At 53.0% G+C, this 24,153-nt stretch overlaps 2 protein-coding genes and 1 non-coding gene across 10 annotated transcripts in view; all 3 read left to right on the plus strand.

The window, feature by feature from the left end:
• Positions 1 to 1,226, plus strand: part of TARS3 (threonyl-tRNA synthetase 3) — a 37,750-nt gene extending 36,524 nt beyond the window's left edge. For 5 of the 6 annotated variants that reach the window (XM_039853430.1, XM_039853435.1, XM_039853432.1 and 2 more), the window contains one exon: positions 186 to 1,226. In XM_039853430.1, the coding sequence (XP_039709364.1) occupies positions 186 to 334 (149 nt within the window). In that variant the 3' untranslated portion in view covers positions 335 to 1,226. The remainder of the gene's footprint in view (positions 1 to 185) is intronic. The other variant, XM_039853431.1, reaches the window with a different exon arrangement.
• A 1,307-nt stretch (positions 1,227 to 2,533) lies between these two features.
• Positions 2,534 to 13,175, plus strand: TM2D3 (TM2 domain containing 3). Of its 3 annotated transcripts, XM_039853469.1 has the most exons (6): positions 2,534 to 2,648; positions 4,538 to 4,695; positions 9,033 to 9,207; positions 10,668 to 10,743; positions 11,403 to 11,556; positions 12,455 to 12,591. In XM_039853469.1, the coding sequence occupies exons 1-5, from the start codon at positions 2,558 to 2,560 to the stop codon at positions 11,548 to 11,550; spliced, it is 648 nt and encodes a 215-aa protein (XP_039709403.1). In that variant the 5' UTR covers positions 2,534 to 2,557; the 3' UTR covers positions 11,551 to 11,556; positions 12,455 to 12,591. The 3 variants fall into 3 exon arrangements, with proteins under 3 accessions (XP_039709403.1, XP_039709405.1, XP_039709402.1); XM_039853471.1 differs by lacking the exons at positions 11,403 to 11,556; positions 12,455 to 12,591 and adding an exon at positions 12,897 to 13,175; XM_039853468.1 differs by lacking the exon at positions 11,403 to 11,556 and having other exon boundaries at positions 12,455 to 12,778.
• Positions 13,176 to 16,406: 3,231 nt separating this feature from the next.
• LOC120595364 (5S ribosomal RNA) lies at positions 16,407 to 16,525 on the plus strand. The gene has a single exon (XR_005650803.1). It is a non-coding gene; the product is annotated as a 5S ribosomal RNA (ribosomal RNA).
• The last annotated feature ends 7,628 nt before the right edge of the window (positions 16,526 to 24,153 follow it).

Below are 24,153 nucleotides of genomic sequence, written 5' to 3' on the forward strand. Positions count from 1 at the left end.
AGTTCTTAAGGGTAAACAGCAACATCCATAGGTCAGGAGTGGAAGTTGGGGAGGCGGGACCCTAAAGAGGGGAGAAGAAAATTAAAAAAAAAATACCGAATAAATAACCAATAAGACACAAGTGTCATGTGACTGTTCGCTTAATGTTTAGTAAATTGTCGATTTAAAATTTCCCTTTTCTACAGTGGTTGGAGAAAAGGAGAAATCAAATAATGCCGTAAATGTTCGAACGAGAGACAACAGAATTCATGGAGAGATTTCAGTAACTTCCGCCATCGACAAATTGAAGAATCTCAAACTGTCGCGGACCCTGAATGCTGAGGAGGAGTTCTGACATCCTTCCTTGTGGTCCCGTCTGCGTAACCTTGTTTTGACCCTTGAGAATGTATTTTTCTTAATTAATGTTAGTTCTTCTGAGAACTTCGGACCCACTGACAGGGCCCCCGATGGGCACAGCGAGAAAAGACAATGAATGAGTAGCTGACACATGCAATGTTACTTCACTTATGTGCCTGGGGACAAGAACAGGGCAGCTTGGGAAATTTTACATTTTAAATTTCCCAAATGTCTCGAGAGACTTAAATGGGAAAATGTTATTCATTGAAAGAAATACTAGGAAATGAGGATTACGAGATTTTATTGCTAAGATTTGTGATTTTCGAAAGATGGGCTTCGAATAAAAGTGCAAACTTTTTAGAATAGGGCAGAAAATCTTATTTTCTCATAACATTATGTTATTCTCAGTTTTTATGGTTGTCCCACTAAAGTTCACACCGAAACTTTTATCTCCAAGATTGGAATAATTAATTGGTTTGTTTGTTTATTTATTTTCCTTAATTAGTTTTAGCTAACCAACTACCACGAGAGAAGCAGCTAATACTAAATACTGGGTTATCGACAAAGGACTCTGAACTCCAATTCAGTGTTGTAGAAACTACTGTCGTTTGCACCGTAGGTTAAGAGTCGCCATTTTAATGCTTCTGATTGACGACCGATCCTTGTTCATCTTTAGAAAAAATAAATTTCCAAATCAAAGACATCACAGCATTCCCGGTGTCTCAGCTCAGGGTTACGTCACAATAATCTCCCCTAGAGTCAACTTACTTTTTTGATGGGATGACATTCCACTGATTAACATACTCGAATGCATTTTTGATTTTAACTAAAGGGAATACTTTACCGCTCAGAACAAAATTAAAATGGCTTTATGCCAATAGAGAATTTAACTACCAAGCCAGAAGTATTTTTTGTGTTTATTTGACTAGGGGCTGTGGAATTCAAAACAAATTTAGGACATGCTCTCTCTCAACACAGTCAGTTTCCTGAACAGGTGACAAAAAAAACAAAACAAAACAGTATCATATGTCAGACCCCTATAGTGCTATAAGGTGCAAAGTGTGTGATATGACTTTTAAGCCTATATTTATTGAGGCCAGGCACTACGTGACATTTTTTTGTTGTTGTTCACCAAACATGCTAGTAAGACCCTCCTGCCTTCCCCACCCATGATGTTGTGACAGGTGGGTGGGAACAGCGAAGCATGTCAACGCCCAGGACAAAGGAGCCTGCAGCCAGGGTCACCTCCCTCCCGCGCTGGCCTCCGGGGAGGGACCCTTGCTTGGGTCCTGGTAGGTCCGGCCTCTCCCGGTCTTCGAGGAGCTTCCCGGAGGCCACCCGTGCCCCTAAGGAGTCAGCCGCGGTGGGAGCGCTGGGCCCCAGGCGGCCGAGCGGAGATGCGGGCCGGGCACCGACGGGCCAGGTTCCCGGCGCGGGGCTGCCTGGCACACCTGGGCGTCGCTTCCCGCGCAGTTTCATTCTGTGAACCTTTTCAATGCGAAATGCAATGTCATCGAAACCTTTGCACAGGACCTAGCACATAGTAGGGGTTGTCCTCCCTAAACACCAGGCAGCCGCACACCCCGTTCCCGTTTGCCCCGAGAATCCGCGCCAGCTTCTCCGCGGAGAGAACTGGGGATCACGGTCCGAAGCTCACTCCTGAAGATGGCTGCGAAACACTACTGCTTCGGCACCCCTCTAGAGTCCCATAGCCTTCGGAGATGGGTCATGTCATCCCGTTCGCGGCATTCGGTTCTTAGCAGCGGTTTATTTCCATTTACAAAACATAACTATCCTTAATCACGGAAGATGTCCGATCCCGGAAAACAGCATTCCCGCGTGTGACCTCGAATGAACTTGGCAGCGAGCTGCACTTCTGAACGGGGAAAAGGGGTAGAACCGGTGGCCGACTTCCCAAGTTTGCCGGTCTCCGCTTTCGGTCACTTCAGGGGAGCATCTCAGTCCCCGGGGCCTTCCCGGGTCTCCGGCCGCGTGAGGAGCGGCGGCCGCCGGTCTGGGCAAGGGCCGGTTTGGGAACCAGCAGCCTGAGCGCATCACCGCCCCGCGGCTGCTCCCGGAGCTTCCACTCCCGCGCCGCGGAACCCACGACGCGCGGAACCCACGGCCCGCGGCCGCGCCTGCGCCCCGGCCCCCGGAAGCGCGCGCCCCGCTCCCCCCGGCGCCCCGCCCCCGGCGGCCGGAAGTGCGTGCGCGCTGCAAGATGGCGGCCGTGGAGGGGTCGCTGTGGGCCCTGAGCCGCGTCTGCCGCGCGCTGCTCTTCCTGTCACAGTTCTGCGCCCTGGCAGGCGGCGGTGAGTTACGGCGGGGCTCACGGCGGGCCTGGCCGGGTGGCAGGGGCCCCGCGGCCCGCGGGGAGCGTCCGGGCCCGAGCCTGGCGCGTCATGGCCGCCCGTCCGCGGCCGCCGCGCTCGGGGACCCGGGAGCCGGGGGGCGGGGGACCGAGGACTCGGGGACGCGGCCGGGGCAGCGGGCATGGTCCCCACACCACGTTTTGTACCCTCGTTGCCCTGGTGGCGCCTCGTTCCTCAGTTTTCTCCGCGGTTTGCACGGCGATCGTTGCGTGGCGTGGACCCCGCCTGTTAACCGCACACCGAGCCGTTATGTCCCCGGATAACGTGCTTCTCTGACTGTAGGATCCTTAAATTCCGAACGCGCGCAGCCGCCGGCTCGGTGTGTAAGGGATCGGGCCCTGCGCGTCCCTTCGTCGCAGTCCCCAGGGCGGCGGCTGCTGGACGCCTCCCGTCGCAGTAAATGCGTGCGCTCTGTCCGCGGGGCGCGCGCTCTCTCTTTTGGGTATAATTTCCACTTTCGACTATTTTATTTAGTATATATTAGATTACACGCACTAAGGGTAGATATAGACATTTTTTTTTATCGCCAGTCTCGATATTTCAAATACCTTTGGACAGTCCCACGCTCATTTCCATCTCTTTATGTTCATTTTTTCGCATCATCGCGATAACCCTCAGCCAGTGCTGCTTCCCTTCAGAAAATTTCTTCTGCTTCTTGAGCCCTGTGCCTCATGTCGGGCATTAAGGGCCCTCCCCAGGGCCGCGTGAAGAGGAAGGGCCACAGGAATCCATGGAGACTTGGCGTCTGGGGCTGGGTCTGGGTTTGGGGCTGGGGCTGGGGCTGGGTCCAGGTCCGGGTCCAGGTCTGCTCGTGCTACTGGGAGCTTGAGCAAATTATTCACCCGCCTGGGCTTTGAGTTCTCATCGTTAAGGTGGGGTTAGCCTGGCCCTTGGAGTCACCTTGGCTTTGTCATTCTGCGCGTCTGTTCTCCAGCCCCAGTAGTGATAGGGACAAATGATGTTTTGTAGAATCGCTCATCTGCTGTAAGAACTTTTTCAGTAGGGCCAGTTTCGGGTGAGTATTAGCATGTTTTGCTAACTGGAACCGGTTTCTCTATAATTTCATTTCTTTAGAGTTCCCTTATTTCAATGACTTGAAACCGGCCGAAGTACTTTCCTGATTCTAATTTGGATGTAAAAGACTAGAAGTCAGCAGTAAACTTGAATTTAAAACATTACGTTTTTGAGAGTCACTCTGGCCTTTTCTTAAGTGATAGAAATATATCGTACTCTTGGCTCGGTTGGCTGGAAATAAATCTGCGACCCACTGAACAAGTTAACTAATATGGAGAACTATTTTGAACGTCGGTGGTAGAAAACTAAATGTTCTTAGCAAATGATGGCTTCCCGAGGCAGCAGTACGGAATAATGACAGAGCATTTTGTAGGGTTGTGGTGCACCCCGTGGTCACCAGCTCCTCTTCCGAGTTAGTATTCAAGGGAAAATAACATTGAATGGGAAGCCGAGAGGCCCGGTTCCGTCTCCGGTTCTGCCTCTCCCTCTGTGATCTTGAGCAAACCTCCCCATCTCTAAATCTTAGACTTTTTGAGGCCCTAACTTACATCTCCTGATTTATATACATACGCACTTTTGATTTTTATGGTCATCGGGGGCAGTAACGAAATACTTTTTACTTCGCTCTTGAGCTCTTCCCCGTCACGCAGCTGGCCGGTGGCAGAACCCTGCTCGACCGCAGGTGTGTCGCGGACCCCCGCTGTGCCTTCTCCTTCCCGCCTAGCCCCTGCCTGCCAACGGTCACGTCCTTTAATCTTAGAAAAGCGTTTTCCTATCGGCGTGATGAGAATAAGCTGCGCTCTCGCCTCTCACAGAAAGTACCAACAGCCTCCCCGACGTGACGAAGTGCCCAAGCAACGGCCTGTGCAGCAGACTCCCCGCGGACTGCGTGGACTGCAGGACAAACTCCTCCTGTGTCTACGGGAAGCCTGTGACTTTTGACTGCACAGTCAAACCTTCTGTTACCTGCGTCGTAAGTACTGCAACTTACTTATTCTAAACAAACCCGCCGCGAGCCTCGAGTTATGAGTAGAGTTTACACTTGACCATGGGGAAATTCTGGAAGAACGTACTTTGTATTTTATAGGTCGTGTTTTAAGAATAAAGTCAAGTTTATCAGAAGACCGAAGCTTCTATTTCCAAGTGAGGTTTCATTGCCAGGGTTCAGATGGCAGTTTTTTTGACATAGGATAAATCGCAGCGATTGTCAGACTTTTTACAGAAAGTCAGAACTAGAAAAAGCTCAGGCGTACCGACCGTTGCCCGTTAGAGGTGACCCTGTTCTAGTCGTCATAGCGACATCTTACTGTGATGTCTGAGAGCTGGGAAGAGCCTAGAAGGTTTCCGTAGGTGCTCTGGGCAGACCTGCCGAATGAGCATAGGTCAGGGACACTCAGGTGTCCGTGTTGTTTAACAGGTGGCCCGGGTCATTGTCGCAATCTTCACTTAGGAATGTTATCCAAGCATCTGGGCGAGATGAGAAGTGAATGCTGAAGCCCGGCCACGACCGGCTGGGTGACCTGTCAGTCCATCTCGTTAACGGGGGGATGGTCCCAGGACAGCTCTTCCTCAAGTGTTTCTGTGGAACCCTTGTTCTGGGAAATGGTTGAGGAAGGAAAAACAGATTCTATACGGTGTCCCCCCGTGTAGACGTCCGCGGTGTCCCCCACAGATGTCCTTTGACCAGCGGCTCTGGCATTTCCTGCACTTACTCGAAGGCGCTTTTTCCTCCACTTCGTTCTCTGGAGCTGGGTCTGCGAAGGGATGGAGCGGAGTGTCCCCCACGGCCCCCCGTTCTGTCATTCTCGGATCAGGAGAGGCGTGAGGGAGGCTTCCCTCCAGAGGGGAAGGGGTTATGTCGTCTCAATATCTGAACGTGGTTTCTGGAAGCTGAAGGATCTGCCATTTTTAGACACCGGCCTTACCCTTTAAAGCGCACTGGAAAATCGGGCCGATTGCCAGGTCGTCCTCACGGCCGCCCGTGGATTATCGGTCGGTCTTCGTTGCTGTGTCTTAAATAGAATTTCTTCCCTCCCCACCTAGTGACTAAACCTGTTCGAAAGCTTTGAGAGTTACACACCTGGGACTGGCACCTCGTAGGTGCGTAGTGAAATGAACATGGGAACACTTGGCTCTCCGGGGGACCCTCTCAGAATTAGCCCCGCTGCTGGGTGCTTCGGCCGCTTCGACATGCGTCTCCCCTGACGGTTACTGAGGACAGAATTTTCCAGTCCTCCTCCTCCGGTGCTCCCCAAACCAGCTGCTCCGCTCCGAGGAAAACGGAGGGCGAGGCAAGAAACAGGTAGAAAAACTGAGCCTGAGGAAGTTCTTGAACTCCTTGGTCGCGGTCCCTGGCGCGGCCGTGCCGCTGGCCGCGGGGCTCAGTCTCTCCTGCTGCAGGCCCCCGATCTCACGCGCTCCCGGTACCGGCCGGCGGTAGGGAGTCCCGTGACAAAACAGGCGCCGTGCTCTGGTGCGCAGTGGATATCAGAGCCCGGCGGCCTGTTCCCTCTTGAAAATGGGAACGAGGACATTTGCGGATTGACCGTCAGCAGCCACGGGCCCTACGACCCCTGTCGGCAGGCGACCCGGGGCAGCCAGGTATTCTCGTTTGCGAAACGATGACCTGTAGTGTCCCTGCTTGGTGAACTCGTTCGCATTTCAGGAAGGACAAGCCCACGGTCACGTGCACACGTGCAGATGTTCTGTCGCACGCACGTGCGCTCAGTCTCTCCCCCTTCTCATTGCGAACTTCAAATCATGGGAGGGGAGAAACCCCTCCAGTTCTCGTTCACGCGTGCCGACCAGGGAGGGCCTCGCAGGCCGGGGGACTCTCGCCTGGGTCACACTAGTCAACGACTGACGTCATGAGGTCCTGTGAAGTACGGAAGTAGAGATAAGTGTAAAAATCCTGTAGCCTCTTCGACATGAAATGGTTCTTGTCCCAGCTGTAATGGCAGCTGTCAGGCCCATCGATGTCGGTGGGACACGCGCTTGACAGAACCGTCGCTTTGCGTCCCCGAGAGAAGACAGCTGTCTCCTGCTGTGTCCGTAGCAGGTACGGTGCCAGCCTTCTGGCGGGGGATGCGTCCGTAGTGACGGCAGCTGCCTCCCAGAGGGCAGGGGGGCAGATCCTTCATCAGAGGTGAGCTCTGTGGGCGTCTGCGCTTCTCCGTGGTGAGGAGACGGCCCAGTGCATGCTGGGACCGGGCAGCCATCTGGGGGGGACAGCGGAATCCAGGGCTTGTTCAGAATAGATTACACGTGGGTCAAAGAGTCGATGTGAAGAAGCCGCAAAGTGCCAGAGACAGCGTGAGACAGTTCTGTTATGATCTCAAAGAAGGGAACATTTTCCTAAGTATAAAATAAAATCGAAAAGCCGTAAAAGAAAGCGCTGAGGCATTGACTACTGAAAATTAGAAATTTCTGCATGACCGAAAAAGGAGAAAGGCAAAAGGTAAACAACAAACTAGAAGAACATATTTCTAACGCACGTTACAAATAATGCACTAATACCACAATCTCTAAAGATTTCCTAAAAGTGGAAGGTGAATAAGAGGTGACAGTCCCATAGAGAAATGGCGTCAGGACTGGAGCACATGGTCCACAGACGGGAACTACAGGTGGACTTTCAACACGTGAAAAAATGCTGAATTTTTCTCGTAATTAAATACACATTGATTGATGTGTATTTAGGTTGGCAAAAGAACGGAAGGGTTCAGTTAATACACCGAGTTTGCGAGGGCGTCAGTGACATCCACTGTGTCTCGATTGTGGGTGGGCACATTGGACACCCTCTTATAGGCAATTCGTCATCTCTCTGAAACTATAGAGCATATGACCTTTGACCCAGCAATTGCGTATATGGCAGTTTATCATGTAGATATCGTACATGGATGCAAATAATATGCCTAAGGATGTTTTTAGCTGTATCGTTCACCCAGGCAGAAGATTCGAAGTGCGCTAAATCTTCAAGAGAGATCTCTGTAATTTGTGGTTTGCTCTGTGACAAAATACGTTCCAGCCGTTAAAAATAACTAGGCAGCTCTAGAGGTATTTACTGATACATGCAGGATTAAGCGAAAGGTGTATTAGTGGAAACATTAAATTAAATAAAAGATGTACCCAGGCATGGAGTAGACTCCCTGAAGGCCGGCGGGCGAGTGGCGCTCGGTGCTGGGGGCGCCGGCGTCATCCTCACTCCCCTGGCCCGTCTGGGAGTTTGTACGGTAAAACAAATTCGAGAAATTCGAGAGCTGATGAGAAACGTGGCTATAAATGCGTCCTGAGAAGTGTGCAGACATTTCAAACAGGGTTGCAAATCAGCTGGTGCGTGTCCCAGTTTTGACTGCTACCCATAAAAGCAGTTCTGCATTGATGAAAAAAATCAGTAAATACGACGCTTTAGAGGTAATCGTGCGACCATTTAAAACTGATTTTGAAAAATACGTATTAGAACATGATGTCAAGTAGGGGTAAAAAGGATACAAAATGTTTTCAGTGTATCGTACTTTTATAAATCTGTATTATAGAAAAAAACTTAAAGGTTAAAAGTGGATCTCTGGAGACTTTACAGGTTATTTCCTGGGATTTCCGAATGTATAACTCACAAAGGACACGTGCTCCTTTTTATAAGCAGGAAACAAAATAATGACTCAGAGTCTGGTCTCGAAAGCTGACGGCCAGCAGTGAACACTTGCTGGTCTACACGTGGTTCTGAGGAGGGAGATTCCCTGGGCTGCCTGTTGGTGGCTCCTGCCAGGTGCTCGTGCAGTTGGGAGCAGCTTCGACAGCGCCCGGGCCCCGGAGCGGCGTCGGGGGACTGCGAACCGGGCGTGCGCTGGACTTCCAGGAGCGTCGGGCTGGGCTCAGGGGACCTGGACTCCGCTCATTACCTGCAGCTCACTGACCTTGAACACATGTCCTCGTCTGTCCCTCCCTAGAGTCGGTGACTCTAGCATTATAAAATAAAATCTCCTTTTTTCTCTACAGAAGTACACGTGCTCATTATTAAAAATTTAGCCAGGTAAAAGTGATGACGTAATCTCACCGTGCGAAATATCCTTAGTTATTCTGATGTGAATTGATCCAGTTTTATTTTTCCGTAGGTAAATATTTGCGGGTGTATATTTTTGTGATTATAGGGTCATACCACGCACATTTCTTTTGCATCCATATTACGCGGGTGACCGTCTTCACGCCGCTTCCTGCCAGGTCATACTTAGAAACTTTGTGCCGTTTTGTAGTTCAGTGACACATTAACAAGCTCCTACGTTAAGATTGATGAGTTCTGCGTCCTTTGGTACATAGGATCAAGACTTCAAGTCCCAGAGGAACTTCGTCATCAACATGACATGCAGGTTTTGCTGGCAGCTTCCGGAAGCCGATTACGAGTGCTCCGCCTCCACCAGCTGCATGACGGTGTCCTGCCCCCGGCAGCGACACGCCGCCAACTGCACGGTGCGGGACCACGTTCACTGCCTGGGTGAGTCGGAGCGCGAGGATGTTTGTGAGCAAGACACTTTTCTCTCGGCGTGCTTGTGGAGCTTTAATCAGAAATTATTAAATATTTTCATCAGAAATATTTATCAGCACTTCTCAGTTATGCCAAGCCTCATTAACAAACTCAGAACGAAAAAATCCAGAAAACGGGCGATGCTCTTTTAAAAATATAGTATTCGATCCAACGAAAAAGCCACGTGGGGTCTAAAGTACAATGCGCAGTAGTTGAGTTTCACCGAGTGAACAGCTACAGCGGTGACGATACGGTCACAGCTGCCCGGTGCTCGTGTGCCCGGCTGTCCTCCCTCCCTCAGAGGGCGTCACCCTCGCGAGTGTTCTTGTCCTGCTTGCTTTTCTCCAAATCGTTTAGTTCTGTCACGTTTGTGTAATAAGATGTGGTACGGCGTGGTGCTCGGTCACGTGTGTTTTAGAATTGTGTAAAACGAACAGCTTATTTGTGGTCTTTTTATCCCCCACTCAGCTTGGTGGCTCTAAAAGTTATCTTTTTCCTTTTACTTCCGAATAATAATCTATTGTAAGATTGTGTCGCCGTTTATTTGTTTTCCTACGTATTCGGGTTATTTCTATTTTTGCTCTTACAGATGGTGCTGCCGTTAAAGATTTTTGCGCACACCTCCTGGTTGCACACGTGCAGGGGTCTGCGGCGTGCACCCTCCAGCATGTAGTATTTTCCAAAGCGGTCCAGGCGTTTGCTCTTCAGCAACGGACGTCCCTGTTCTCGATGCCCTGCGGCCTCTCTGATACTTGCTGTCCCCGTGTTTTGTCTTTTTCTTAGAGTCCTGGGGATTCTTTTGTATTTTGGACACTTTAACTTTTTGGTGTCCCTAAAATTCTCTCAGGTTTTTACCCTTACTTACTCTTTTTTTTTTTCATTTTGTTTTGGTGTCTTTCGATGAACAGAACTTTAAATTTGAATTAGTTGACGTTATCAGTCTTTTAAAGGGGGTGAGTTTGGCCTTCCGCATTAGGTCTGTGGCCCACTTGCAGCGGGTTTCGGGGTGTGCTGCCAGGTAGATCAGGCTCGCTTTTGCTCCCACGTGGACAGCCGGTGGCCTCGGGACTGTCGCAGGCCGGTCTGCGTGTGCCCGTGCCGCACGGACGTGTGCGTGCGTGCGTGCGTGCGTGCGTGCCCTGGGCTGTCTTCCCAGGGCCCGGTCTGGCTCGCTCCTCGCTTCGCCCGAGTCCTCATAGCCGATGGGGCATCTCACGTTCTGGGGGCCGAAGCCCTTACTTGACTGACGTAAGCGTGAGGCCTGTGCTCCTGGGCCGCGAGGTCTGTCTTTTTACCATTCGCTCAGGTAAACGTCGTTAGGAGAGCTGACTTTTGAGATCTTAAAGGACGAGGCCACCGGCCACAATTTGGTCTCTCCGTAAGAGTGTTTATACCCATGTTTCTAAGCAGAGCGTTTCCCCTTCTTCAAGGTAACCGCACGTTCCCGAAAATGCTGTACTGCAACTGGACGGGCGGTTATAAGTGGTCCACTGCCCTGGCCCTCAGGTAAGCCGCGTCGCTGGGCGGTCGAGGCGCCGTCCGGGCCTCGTTGTGGGGGGTGGACGTCCGCAGATGCGCAGCCCCTGTCCCCCCTGCCCCCAGGTTCCCTGAAGCACAGCTGCGGGGAGTGCCCCCGGGGGTCACAGCAGCACCTCCGGGGGCTCAGTGGCAGGCGATAGCTCCTCTCCCCGGATGCCACACTGTTTCGAGTGGGCAGGTAACTTCTTTATTATAAAAAGAATACGTGCTTAGTACTGAAAATTGGAAAAAGTGAAAATGACCAAAAAATACATTAAAAATCACCTATACAGAATAGTCACCTGTTCCCCCATCTAGAAATATGGACTTCCCATTTTTCCATGAGAAGTTTGAAAAAAAAAATGTTGCCAGTTCTTGCCACCAGAGGGAAGGGCGGGGGACCCTGGTGAAATGATCTGCTCGGTACCAAGCTGCGCCATCTGCGGTCGAGGTTCCCAGTCAGAGCCCGAACCCTGAGCCCTGCGGCGGGGCCCGGGGCAGGGTGTCTCAGCCTCGTCACTGTCGACATCGGAGCCAAGTCGTCCCTTGTCATCGGGTGTCCTGTGCATAGGAGGCTGCGTAGCAGCCTCTGTGGACTCTACTTGCTAGATGTCAGTGGCTCTCCCCCTCCCCCCACGTCGTGACAGTCAGAACGTTCCGGGCGTTGCCACCTTGTCCCTGGTCGAGCTCCACTGCGTCGGGGCTGGGGCTCGGGGAGGAGGAGGAGCCCGCCCGGCAGGTGTGACCGGAAGTGGACAGGGGCCCGCGGTGGGAAGTTCGGTGCAGCACACGTGAGATCAGGTAACTGGCCACAGTCACTGTCAGCAACGATTTCAGTGAAAACTTAACTTTAAAAAAAAAGGTATTTTGGAAGGATTTTAGATTTACAGAAAAGTCGTAAAGTTAGAGCGTTCCCGCTCATCCCTCAGCCAGCTTCCCCCACTTCACTGGTGCCTTAAATGACCACGGGACTCGTGACGAGTGACTTTCAACCGCGAGAGTGGTTTCCCTGTCGTCACCGTGGATGTGACGGCGCCTCGGAGCAGGGCGGTGGGTTCGGCACGCGTCAGCCGGGTCGGCCACGTGTTCACGGTCGTTGGGGCTGGATCGTGGTTTCCTTTATTTTTACTTTGATACGTTCTGAGTAAAAACTTTAGAAGAAATCCGGTGACAAGTTGTCAGATAGCGTAGGGCTTAGCATTTGAAGGAACTTTAAAAGTCACTCGTTCCCAGCACTGACGTTAGAGAGGCGAGAGGACTTGATCCCGGCCTCCCGGGGCCGCCCCTCCCCCACGTTCGCGCACCTTCTGTTCAGCCGGGCTCCTGCTTTGCTCTGGAGATTAACACGCACCGAGATCGATTCCTTTAAAAGAGAAATAGTAGATTTCAGTCCAGCTAAAGGTCACGCGTCTCCTGGACATGCTGACGGCTCGCGGCCATGACGGCAGTCGCCCCGTGAGCAGCGGTGCGGTGGGGTGGGGTGGGGTGCGGACGCTGCACGGCCCACGGTCCCCCTGGGGCTAGGGTCAGCCCTCCGTTCGCGGAGTCCCAGCCTGGCGGGAGGTGCGCACTCGGCGGTGTAAAACGTGAGCTAGTCGCGCTCTGACGGGGGGTCAGGGTAATTTGCGGCCTTGCCCGGATGTGGCCGAGCCGTGTCGCGGGGCCGCCCGGTGGATCCCAGCCCTGTTTCCTGTTGCAGCATCACCCTCGGTGGCTTTGGGGCAGACCGCTTCTACCTGGGCCAGTGGCGAGAAGGCCTCGGCAAGCTCTTCAGCTTCGGCGGCCTGGGGATATGGACGCTGATCGACGTCTTGCTCATCGGCGTCGGCTACGTGGGGCCGGCGGATGGCTCTTTGTACATTTAGCGGTGGCCGTGAACTTCACGGGGGAGCCGCGCTGGGAAGGCCTGCTGCCTGTGGGGGTCGGGGGGCCGCGAGTCACGCGTTTGCACGCTCTTAATGTACAGCATCTGTACGTCGCCTGCCTCGATGAAGGTAAAATAAAAAACGCTGAGCTATGCTTACCCGGAGTTTGTTTTATTTGGCCTGAAATATATTTTTCTCCTGTGAAGAGTTTAAGCTTAATTAAACTAGAGGGACAAACTCAGCGATGGAAAATCGGTTTAATTCCTGTGGCTTTAGTATCGCTCAGATCTCGACGTGATGCGACCTGCCCTGAAAAGCCTCAGCTGTGGTCCAGCCGTCAAACCGGGAAGCGTTTTCTCGTTTAGCTAAATGAAGTGATCTGCCCACCCTTCTGTCCTGTAAGTTTTATAGTGTCATCCGTGTCGTCTGGTCTCTGTACGTGGCTGTTGAAAGTCAACTGCAGGACCCTCGTTTCTGGTCGCTGTGGATCGGATTTTGCTAGAACTACAGAAAGACGCAAGTGCTGAAAATTAATAAAATTGTAAGTTGCTTTAAGAAATGTTACAGGTTTGTCTTCTGTATTAAAAGGTAATCTTGAGTAATCGCAACTGTTGTTATTAAGGGCCGAAACGTGTATTTTTCTGGGCCTTACTCTGTTCCAGCCGATACATAGCCGACTCTTAAACAACATGGGGTTGGGGGTGCCGACCCCACGGCATCGGAAGTCTGCACGTAAGTTCCGTCAGCTGCGCACTTGTGGATTCCCAGCCGTGGATTGAAGATGACGGTTGACCCTCGAAATACACGTATAAGAGGAACCACGCACCTCAGACCCTTGTTTGGGGTCACGTGTGGTAAATGGCTGGTGCGCTGACACGCTGGGAAGCACTCTACGTGTTTCGGGGTTGGGAAGCACTCTACGTGTTTCGGGGTGACGAGTGTTCTGGTGTCCACAGAGCCTTTATCGGAAAGGAAAACGGTTAGTAATCCAAAATAGGTTTTACAGAGTTTTTTTTTTGATACGTTAAAACTCTTAGCGCTTTTCCTTTCGAGGTGGGTATGTGAGTATTACGTTTTAAACATCTGTTCATGGCCAGAAGGCTTAGCGTGCCTGTCCCATGGAGAAGCTCCTAGACGTTTTTCGAGAACGCGTCCATCCATGGCCTGGAACGGGTCAGGCTGCTAGTTTGCGGGGCAGGGCCCACGCGTGCGGTGGCATGGCCTGGGCCTGGGCCTGGGGCGGCGGTGGTAGCGGCCCTCCAGGTGAGCGCGTGCTGCTCAGGCGAGGCTGAGCAGCAGTTCCAACTCTGGGCACTAGGCGGAGCCCCCCGTTTTTGTTCGAGGGCCCATCTCGGTCCAGAAGCAGCCGGCGTGAGCTGCTGCTGACCGGGGCGCGGGCGTGGCCCTTCCGTGCCGGCTTCTGCACCACGTTGCATCGCGGGGGCCGAGCCTGGCCAAGCAGGTGGCAGTTTGGCGGGTGCAGCCCTCCGCCGACTGCATGCAGCGCTCCGGCGTCTCCCCACTCAGCTCTGCGGAGGAGGCTCCCGTGGGGCCGGCCCCCCGGGCGGTGGCGGGAGTGGGGCGCCCGGCTGCAGTGTGCTCAAGGTGGGGGATGGGGAGCAGGGCCCCGACAGCCGACTCTCCGTGTGGCCCTGGGCCTGCACATGGCACCCCAGCCCGCGCCCGAGAGGGGCGAGCAGGCCCGCCCCCGGGGTGCTGGTCCGGGGCCAGCCGGGCTGTGCCCCCAAGCGACTCAGGCGGGACCGGCAGGGGGTGGAAGGTCCCCGGGGCTGCGCACATGGACCGAGGGGCGACGGGCTCGTGGATGCCACGCAGAGGGCCCCTGGCACGCGAGTGGCGTGCTGGGGACCCCCATGACGCTGTGAGCAGACGATGGGGGACGGGGGGACCACCTCGGGCCCCGCCCCTAACCCTGCAGCGTGCCGCGCGTCGTCGTTTCACCCCGAGACTCACCCCGTGCCCCGTCTGTGCTCCTTGTCGCAGGAGTCCCCGGGCGGGCCACGTTCCTTCTTCCTAGCCGCCCCCGTGTCCCCAGCCCACAGTGACATATTCGCCGAGCGAGTTAATTCCACGGGTGTCCTAGAAGGATGGAAGCGCCTGAGGGGAATTCTGGACACTGGCAGTCGAGGTGGCTGTGGGGACAAAACATAAAGTCCGCATCGAGTGAACACGGCCACAGCCGTGAGAACGTGGTCCTCGAGCGGCCCAGGAGCAGCCGGGTTAACGGGGCTTATAGGGGTGGGGTTAAAAGAGCTTACGCTTCAGGCTCGATTTCTCTATACTTTTTAAATACTTTCTGCCAGATTTGCATTTATTTTTGGCACATCAACTAAGAAATTTGCAAATGACTCTAATTCATCTCCTGAGCAAGGAGGGGAAAACAAGCTGAATCTGATGCAGCTTTTCAGATACGTCAGCGGAGCCTAAAAACGAAGGCCGATTGCTTCGCCCCCGCCCCTAAGCTTCCCCCCCACACCCTAAGCTTTCCCCGCCTCAAGCCCCGCCCCGCCATGCCACGTCTGGAAGAGGATGAAATGTCACAAGAATGTTAGAGGGTACGTGAGTTAATTCGGTATAAATTCTTAGATTTGTAGCAGTCGAATTGTTTTCTGTAAACTTTTGTGCAAAATAAGGCAGTTTTTATTGACTCTTGGACATAATTAATTAACGGGCTCCGTGAGCGCGGGACTCTGGTTCTCTGCTGTGAGAGCCTTACCTGGCGGCCAGGTGCACGGTGGCCATCTGTTCAGTGAATGAATGGTGGGGCCTCTCCAGGCACAAGCTAGACACCTGAAAGCATTGGTAAGACTTTGGATAAAACGCTAGAGCAGCTTGACAACGTCTCCCCTTTCAAATACTTAACGACACGACCTCAGTGGAAACCGGCACATCCTTCCCGTCAAACAGGAAACATGAAGCACACAAATAGACAAGTGTCAAAAACATCCCCGAAAAGGTAAGAAAGTTGCTCAGGTGTGCAGAGCTACTCCTGCGAATGGTCCTGGCGAGTCACAGAACCCAGGTGCCGTCACCTGCAGGAGAACCACTCCCTGGGAGAAGGGGGTGGCCCCGGCTTCGCCCTGTTATCGCAGGGAACCGAAAAGGCTGCTGGGAAGACGGGTGAGAAGCCAGCAACGGTCAGCGCTGGTTCTCGGGTGTGGGGCGTCCAGGCGGAACCAGAGGGAGTCCCACAGCCGAGGGCGCCCCTGGGGCTTGTCGGACCCACCTCCCGACCAGGGGAGACGCTGCTCGGGACATTTAGAAATCTCAGTAAAGACACCAGAGACCAGATGCTCCCCAGCAAGGGTCATTTCAGCCGAGTCCTCCTTTACCTGGCTGTCGGGCTACAAACATCAAACAGAGCACAGGATGCAGCTTTCGAACTGCTCAGAGAGAAAGTAAGTGGAAAAATCGACTCACCCGATGTCACGAAGTTGCCCACACTGCAAAAGAACACAAAAAAATGACACCTCGCGCCCACTGGAGTGACTAAGAAAATGGCAGACAGTAGTATCAGGGAGGAGGTGGAGGGACCCGGGGAGGGCTCCGCGTCCCAGCCACCGGCCGCGAGACCATCAGGGCTGCAGAGGTGGAGGGACGGGGCCCTCGCGGTCCTGGGGGGACTGCAAAATGGTAGCAGCCACTTTGGGAAACAGTAGAGAGTTACCTTGTGACTCAGCAATGTTAGACGTGTGCCCAAGAAAAACGAAAATGGGTAGACCTACAAAAACTCGTTGAAAACGATCCAATCAAAAAATGGGCAGACCCTATGGCCACGCCACCCTGAACACGCCCGATCCCATCCGATCTCGGAAGCTAAGCAGGGTCGGGCCTGGTTAGTACTTGGATGGGAAACCACCTGGGAAGACCAGGTGCTGTAGGTGTAAAAACTAAAATAATGGGCAGAGGACCTGAACAGACGTTTCTCTCTAGAGGACATACAAATGGCCAAGAAATACTTGAAAAGATGCTCAACATCACTAGCTACTAGGGAAATGCAAATCAAAACTATAATGAGGTACCATCTCACACCTGTTAGAATAACTATAATTGACAGGACAAGTAATAAATACTTGGATGTAGAGAAAAAGGAACCCTCATACACTGCTGGTGGGTCTACAGATTGGTATAGACACTAGAAAACAGTATGGAGCTTCCTCAGAAAACTAGGAATTGATCTACCATATGATCCAGCCATCCATCTATTGGCTATTTACCCCAAAGACTTGGAAAACTCATATCCGAAAAGATATTTGCACACCGATGTTCATAGCAGCACTATTCACGGTGGCCAGGACATGGAAGCAACCGAAGTGCCCTACGACAGATGACTGAATAAAGAAGCTGTGGCACAGATATACAATGGAACATGACTCAGCCATAAGAAGAGATGAGATACTGCCATTTGCGACAACGTGGATGGACCTCGAGATGATCCTGCTAAGCGAAATAAGCCAGACAGAAAAAGTTGAAAATCCACACGCTATCACTTACTTGTGGGATATAAACCTCTTGGACATGTACTATAGGCTAGTGGTTTCCAGAAGGTAGGGGGAGGGAGAAGGGGGAGGTAGGCGGGGTAAAGGGGGTCACGTATGTGGTAACAGAAAGAAATCTCACTATGACAGGTGAACACAGAGTGTAAATATATATACACCTTACCGTTAAAGTGTTCAGCTGAAACTTATTGGATTTTGTGAACCAACGTCACCATAAACAAAAAATTAAAAAATTAAAAAAAAAACTTGTCGATAGCGGCATCATTCATAATAGTCAAAAAGTAGAAGCAACGCAGATGTCCGTGAACTTGATGCATAAACAAAATGTGGTCTCTTTGTACAGCGGAATATTATTTGGTCATCAAAAGGAATGTACTGGCCCATGCAGCACAGGTAAGCCTCCGAAACGCCGAGTGAAAAAAAGCTCGTTACAACTTCAGCTGGGGAACTGGGTGGTATATAAATTATATCTCGGAAGCCGGAGGAACAAGAGAACCCAGAAGAAGGGGAGGAAGGAACATCGTCTGCAAAAGAAAGGTGAAGACTCCATCTCGAAGAAAACACGATCTAAGAAGCAGAAGTCCGCGCAGTTTTCTGGGGGCCGCGGAACACTTAAGTGTCTTCCTCCCTTCGGCGAGGAGATACGGAGCCCCCAGTGTGTGGCACACACCTTCCTAGACACTGGAGATAGAGCGGTGACAACGTTCTTTCGTGGGTGTCACACTCCTGGGAGTCAAAGTGTAAGCGTGAAGACGTGAATTCCGCTGGACCGGTCGTCGTGGGAGGACTGGATGGGAGGACTGGATCCATCCCCGCGGGGCAGACACATCCCGGACGTGGATTCACTGTCTGGCCTCATTCCCGGCGTCGCACGAGATCGCCTGCGGTCCAGAACTCATTTCACAGAAGCGTGCCACGTGTGGGATTATGGCGGGAAAGGGGAAATGGCCCGGATGCTAGCCAGACTGTGATTTTAACTTTTGAACGTACGTTAAAAAAGTGATCAGAATATAAACAAGACTCCCCACTTCTTTGTTTCCCCGGTCTCTGAAGGCGGAAGCTCGGGCCATTGATTCGAGACCTTTCTCACTTTCTAATATAAGCATGTAATGCTACAAATTTCCCTCTAAGCTTTGGGTACATTTCAAGATTTATTATATATATTTATTTATCTATTTACCTATTTGTCTGTCTGTCTATCTATCTATCTATTTATCAATCTATCTATCTATCTATCTATCTATATTTATTTATTTATTTATTTATTTGTGAATGACTTTCTCTTTGACCCAAGGGCTATTTTAAGATGCACTACTTGGGAATTTTGATACGGGAATTTTCAAGATATAATTTTTGTCATCAGTTTCTAGTCGCATTTCATCGTGGTTAGAGAATCAGATTTGTATCTTAATTCTTTTAAATTCGTTCGTTTGCTTTATGGCTCAAAATGTGGTCTGTCATGCTGGATGTCACACGTGCGCTTGAAAGAGTGTGTGTTCTGCCGATCCGGAAAATGCGTTTTGTAAGCGCCAGTCAGGTCGAGTTGGCTGATAGTTTGCCAGGATTTCTGTATAACTTGCCAATATTCTCTCTCCTTGTTCTATGGTTACTGACGTTGGGAGTGTGAGGTCTCGCTGTAACAGTGAACTTGGGTGTTTCTCTCTTCAGTGCTATAAGTTTTTGCTTATATATTTGAAACTCGTTCGGCTTACGTAGACATTTAGGATTGTGATGACTTCTTTTCTTTTAGTTACGGGAAAATACACGTAACCCCAAATTTACCATTCTAAGCATTTTAAGTGTATGGTTCAGCGGCTTTAAGTACATTCATGCTGGGCAGCTCTTAACCACGATCCATCGCCAGAACTTTTGATCTCCCCGAATATCCCCTGCCCTGCACTTCCGGTTAAGCCGCAGCCCTCCCCTCCCTCCCGCTCTGTTTTTCTGCCTTTATGAATTTGGCCGCTCTAGGCGCTTCGCGTAAGGGAAATCATGCCGAGTTTGTCTTTTGCGTCGCCTAGGTTCACGTCTTCAAGGTCCGTCGCATGGGAGCACGTGTCAGAACCTCGTTGTTTTTGAGGCCGAGCAGCATTTCGTTGTAGGTGCAGAGCACGTTTTGTGTATGCATCATCCGTGGATGGAAATGTGGGCCGTTTCCACCTTTTTGCGACCGTGAATAGTGCCGCTGTGAACGTGGGTGTGCAAATATCTGTCGAAGTCCCCGTTTTCGGTTATTTCGGGTATATATACCCAGAAGTGGGATTTTTAGGTCGGGTGGCGATTCTCCGTTGAACTTTTTGAGGAGCGTGCGATGTCTTCTTTCTTGACGAATTCACCCCTTCGTCACCGTGCAATGTCCCTTTTTCCCGGGTCCTAGTCCTTGCTCGGAAGTTCACACTTCGATGTCGGTGTGACCACTTCACTTTTCTTTCTGGTGTCTGCTTGCTGTATCTTTTCCATCCTTAACTTGCGTAACACACCTGTGTCTCCAGCGTGCGTTTCTTTCAGACGGCACGTGTCGGGTCTCGGCGACGCCTGCCTTTTAATCGGGGATTTTAGACGATTTACATTTACTCTCACTGGTGATAGGGCTGGATTCGAATCTACCATTTTATCCGTTGTTTTCTATTTGTTCTATCTGTTCCTTTCCTACTCTTTTCTTTTTCCTGTCTTCTTTGGGATTAGCCGAATTAAAAAAAAACGATTAAAAAGTGATTTTCAGCCATTTTCCTTCAAATATATGTTTTCGCTGTCACACTGTCCTGTTCTTTGAGACTCCGGTGATACAAATGGTAGAATTTGCGTCACCGTCCCCCAGATTCCCGAATCATCATTTTTCCAAAGGCTGCCTTCTGTTAATTCAGATCTGAAATTCCCACCGATCTCTCTCTGAGTCCACGGACTCTCTTTCAATCTACTGTTGAGCCCGTCTAGAGAGTTTTTTAATTATCACGCTTTCAGTTATACAGTTTCTCTTTGGTGTATTTTTGAGAGTTTCTATTTTCCACCTGTATTAAGGGTTCATAGTGGCTCACCGAAGCATCTCGACGGTTGCTGCTTTGAAACCCTCATCAGATGATGCCGACATCCGAGTACCTCGGTGGCGGCCCCTTCGATGATCTTTCCCCATTCGAGTTCTTGGTATTTCATCGCGTCCTGGATGTTGGGGGTACCGCGTGCTGGGACCTGTTGGATCTTTCTTCTTCGTCTGAAATCCTTCCGTTCGGGTGTCGGGTGCAGGTCCAGGCGTGCTCGGCTTCCTGTCAGGCTTCCTCGTGCCCCGTGGCGGGGAGATGGGAGCGGGGCGGGGGCTGGGGGCTCCGAGTCTGTCCGGCAGCAGCCGCCGGTCTCCTGGCCGTCACCCTCTCCCGCCTGGTGTTTCTCCTGAGAACACTCAGGGGTCTTGACAACGACTGCAGACTTCCTTCCCCGCGTCCGATTCCTCAGCTCTTCCAGACGTACGTCCCGGTCCACGCTTGGCTTTTGGTGGCTCACGAACATCTTAGCTGACGCCTCCACGTGGTGGCCACGGGTCTCCCCTGTGCCCTGCTGCAGAGAAGCAGGCTGTGTCCGCGCCCCTCCCCCGAGGGCCTGCTCCTTTGGAATTCAGCTTATTTTGTCGCCTTACAACGTCACGTCTCTCACGGACTCAAGGAAAATGACAAATTTTGTCCCCGATCCAGATTTTCCTCACTGTCGTTGGCCGCTTCCTGCGTCCCGCGTGGAAGCAGAGATGGTCGTGGTCACAGTGCTAACTCCCCGTCGTCTGCCTGCGGTCACCCACCAAGAGCGTGGCATGAACTTGTCTTGCAAGCGTCTTCGAGTTTCCCAGCTCTACTTAAAAGCCGAAACTGTGAATCATCCGCTTCTCTTCTTACTTGGTAACCTAGTAACCAAGATCATTAGTGAACATCACAGTTAAACGTTTTCCCTTTGAAGAATTTGAGGAGTCAACACACAATCATGTGGTTACCCGTTTGTCTTTGCCTGAGAAGTTCTTGAATTATCTTTTAAGTACATATAAGCTCTCCCGTACCCATTAGAACAGCATCTCCCGTGGATTCTAAGAGACCTTTCCGACGTGTTTTCCTTTCACGTTAGGTCTGTCTGTCCGGTTTGTTCCGCAGTGTGGACGTAGCGACAGAACATTTTTGTGATGACCGAATGATCTCCCTTTTATGGCTGTGTATCGGACCACCTCAGCTCAGGGGCATAAAGCGGTCACTTCTTTTCACAGACATTGTGAGTCAGAAATTCGGACAGAGCACAACAGGAGGGTGTGTCTGGGTTCCGTAACGGCTCTGGCCACAGCTGGAAGACTCGGGATGGGGTCACGGGCACCCGAACGCTCATCTCGCCACACCTGGCGGCTCCCGTCCACGCGGGCCTCTCCGCGTGGCGCTCGGGCTTCCTGGCGGCGTGGCGCTTGGCCACAGGGCAGCGGGACCGACTGTTCTCACCGAGCTGCAGGAGTCAGGCAACATCACTTCGACCATAATGTGCTCATCGAGTCCGCCCCAAAGGCCCACTCAAGTTCAAGGGTAATGGACGTAAACTCCATCTCTTCCCGGGGAGTGGGAAATTCAGGAAGAGCTTACGAAACTCCAAACATCGCAGTGGCCGTTTTTAGAAAACGCAGTCTACTCAGTTAGCCTCCGAAGTCTCTCAAGACAGGGAGCAACGGACAGGAAGCGAAGCTGGCTTCGGTCCCCTCGGGCCCCTCGGAGTACCGCAGAACTTTCTAGTTCCTTCTCCTTTATGACTGTGAATTTCTAATAATTCTCTCTGCTTTGCAATATTGACAAGTGTCGCTGTTCGGAGTTCCCACCGTGTGTAAGGATCTGCGGCCCGTGTCCCTTTTAGGGTCACGCCGGTGAGCCTTTCTCACGCACGGCCTCGCACCGCCCGGCTGCCTGAGGGTTGGGGGAGGGGCGTGCGCGTGCCGAGCACGAGTCTCAGCTTGTCACTCACCTTTTCCTCTCCGACCTGCGATTTGGGACGTCGAGGGGGACGGTTCGAGAATTCGAATGGCGTTGGGGGGGGCTCCTCGTGTCTCGATAAGAGTGACAGCCATCGGATATTCAGGAGTCTCGTGTTCAGGTGCTCGTCAAAATAAAGCTGGGTCAGGAGCCACCCGCGGTGGCCGTGGTGACGTCAGTGTCCTCGGCGACAGTGTCGTTCGCGTGAGTGAGACGTGTAATGTGGAACATGGAGCACGCAGGCATTTGTCCCGGTGGGGTGCAGACTCGGATGGAGGCGACCCCCCCCGAAGACCGTGGCGGGCGGTACGACGATGTGGCTTCAAGCCCATGTCCCCAGAGCCTGGCCCAGAGCCGGCCGTCGCCCGCACGGACCTGGGCCCGCTGTCGCCTGTCGGCTTGTGCACGTGCTGCGTGTCGTGGCCTGTGAGAACACGTCTGCAGGGCGCGGGCTCGAGGAGGGGCTCCCTGGCCTGCGCCTGTCCCCCCTCGCCGATGTCCCTACGGACACACAGCTCAGCTCACTGAGGGCTGGGTGAAATGCTGGGCGCTCAGGCTCACAGTTTTCATTGCAGGCAGGTGGCCGCACACCGCGGAGGGTGACTCAAGGGGTCTCATGTGCCACCACCACGGCAGGAGCCGCCCTGCAGGGCTGAGAGCCGCAGCCGACTCCTGGGAGACCCTCCACTTCTGAGGGCCCCGGGCCATGCTAGGCACCCGAGAGGTAAGTGTCCCTCGTGGCTGCAGCAAGGGACAGCCCACCCTGGTGCTGCCACTGCGTGCACGTGCAGTCCTGGCTGCTGAGGGATGCCGAGGACCCCACTGCTCGGCAGGACAGCACCGTGCCGCGTCGTCCCCGCTGTTCCGAGGACGGCCGTGCCTCCCCACGTAGCCGTCTTCTGAGCCCGGTGGTGGGCGGCCGCCTCGTCTCCCGTCCCCGGCCCGGGCGGCCTGGTCACCCGGAGGGTCGCAGTCCTTCCGCCTTCCAGGCCTCTGCCGTCTTTCGTTTGACGGCCGCGTGTGGTTTCGGGGTGTCTGGTTCTGGGACCCTGATAAAGGCAACTCCCGGAGGAGGAGGGGGGTGCGTCCTCCCTGCCTGCTCCTCTTTCCTCCTTCCGTCCGGCTGGACGGGGACGCATTGACCTCTGTGACAGAGCCACACACTCGCGTAGGCAGAGCAGACGGCGGCAGGTCCCGAGGACACCGTGGGGCGTCCTCCCCAGCTCTGTCCTCATGTCCGTTAGAGAGAAACAAAATGCTCTCTTGTTTACACCAGGGGCTCCTCGTCGCAGCCAAATGCCCCTCCGAGCTGTCCCGCCCCTGCGTCTAGTGACAAAGGGGACTCTGACGTCCCTGCTACATGAGGAAGACACTTTTCGAGGAAATAACTCAGCTAATTTTTTATGTAATTTCACAAAGACGTTTTAGAAGCAGCCGATGACGCCCGCGTTTCGGTCTTCGCTGGTGTGTGACAGCGGGCGGGAGGCGGCAGGTTCGTGCGGGTCCCGTGGGGCGGCTGTCACTCTGTCTCTCTCCCCTGAGCTGGAATGCAAGTGATGTGACAGACAGTGGGCCCCTCAGGCCTGAGGAGGACGCCGTCACACGGTGGCGGAAAGCTCAGGCTCCAGAGCTGTCGCGTCCGTCCGCGCAGCCTGTAACCACCCGGGGCCCCCGTGTCTTCCTCCGGAAAGGGGGGCGTTACTAGTTGCCGCCTCATTGGGTGGACGTGGACGCCGAACGAGACAGTCTAACGCGGCACGGTGGCTCCCCATGCGCATTTGTGTCCTCTCCGTAGACGAAGAACCGCGAGCTTCTGTGTTTTGAGTGTCGTCGGTAGCAATGATTCGTGACTGTTCTTGGCAGCTTGCAGTGGGTGACAGTCACCCATGAGTCCGAACCACAGCTTCGCAGCTCCTGGCCCTGGTGTAACCGCGGCCTCTACGGGCAGCAGCGCCTGGAGGGGAAGCCGGCCGGCCGGAGTGGCACAGATGGGCAGCGCAGTGCGGGGGACGCCCCCGCCACGGGCGCAGGGCC

This window comes from Pteropus medius, unplaced genomic scaffold (assembly GCF_902729225.1).
Source record: "Pteropus medius unplaced genomic scaffold, Ma_sr-lr_union100, whole genome shotgun sequence".
NCBI classification, from domain to species: domain Eukaryota; kingdom Metazoa; phylum Chordata; class Mammalia; order Chiroptera; family Pteropodidae; genus Pteropus; species Pteropus medius.

Excerpts from the sequence above, each read along its gene's own strand:
- TM2D3 (XM_039853468.1), top strand. The coding sequence starts at position 2,558 with ATGGCGGCCGTGGAGGGGTCGCTGTGGGCCCTGAGCCGCGTCTGCCGC. Across the intron at positions 9,208-10,667 it reads GGACCACGTTCACTGCCTGG|GTAACCGCACGTTCCCGAAA; the intron begins GTGAGTCGGAGC and ends CCCTTCTTCAAG. Across the intron at positions 10,744-12,454 it reads TCCACTGCCCTGGCCCTCAG|CATCACCCTCGGTGGCTTTG; the intron begins GTAAGCCGCGTC and ends TTCCTGTTGCAG.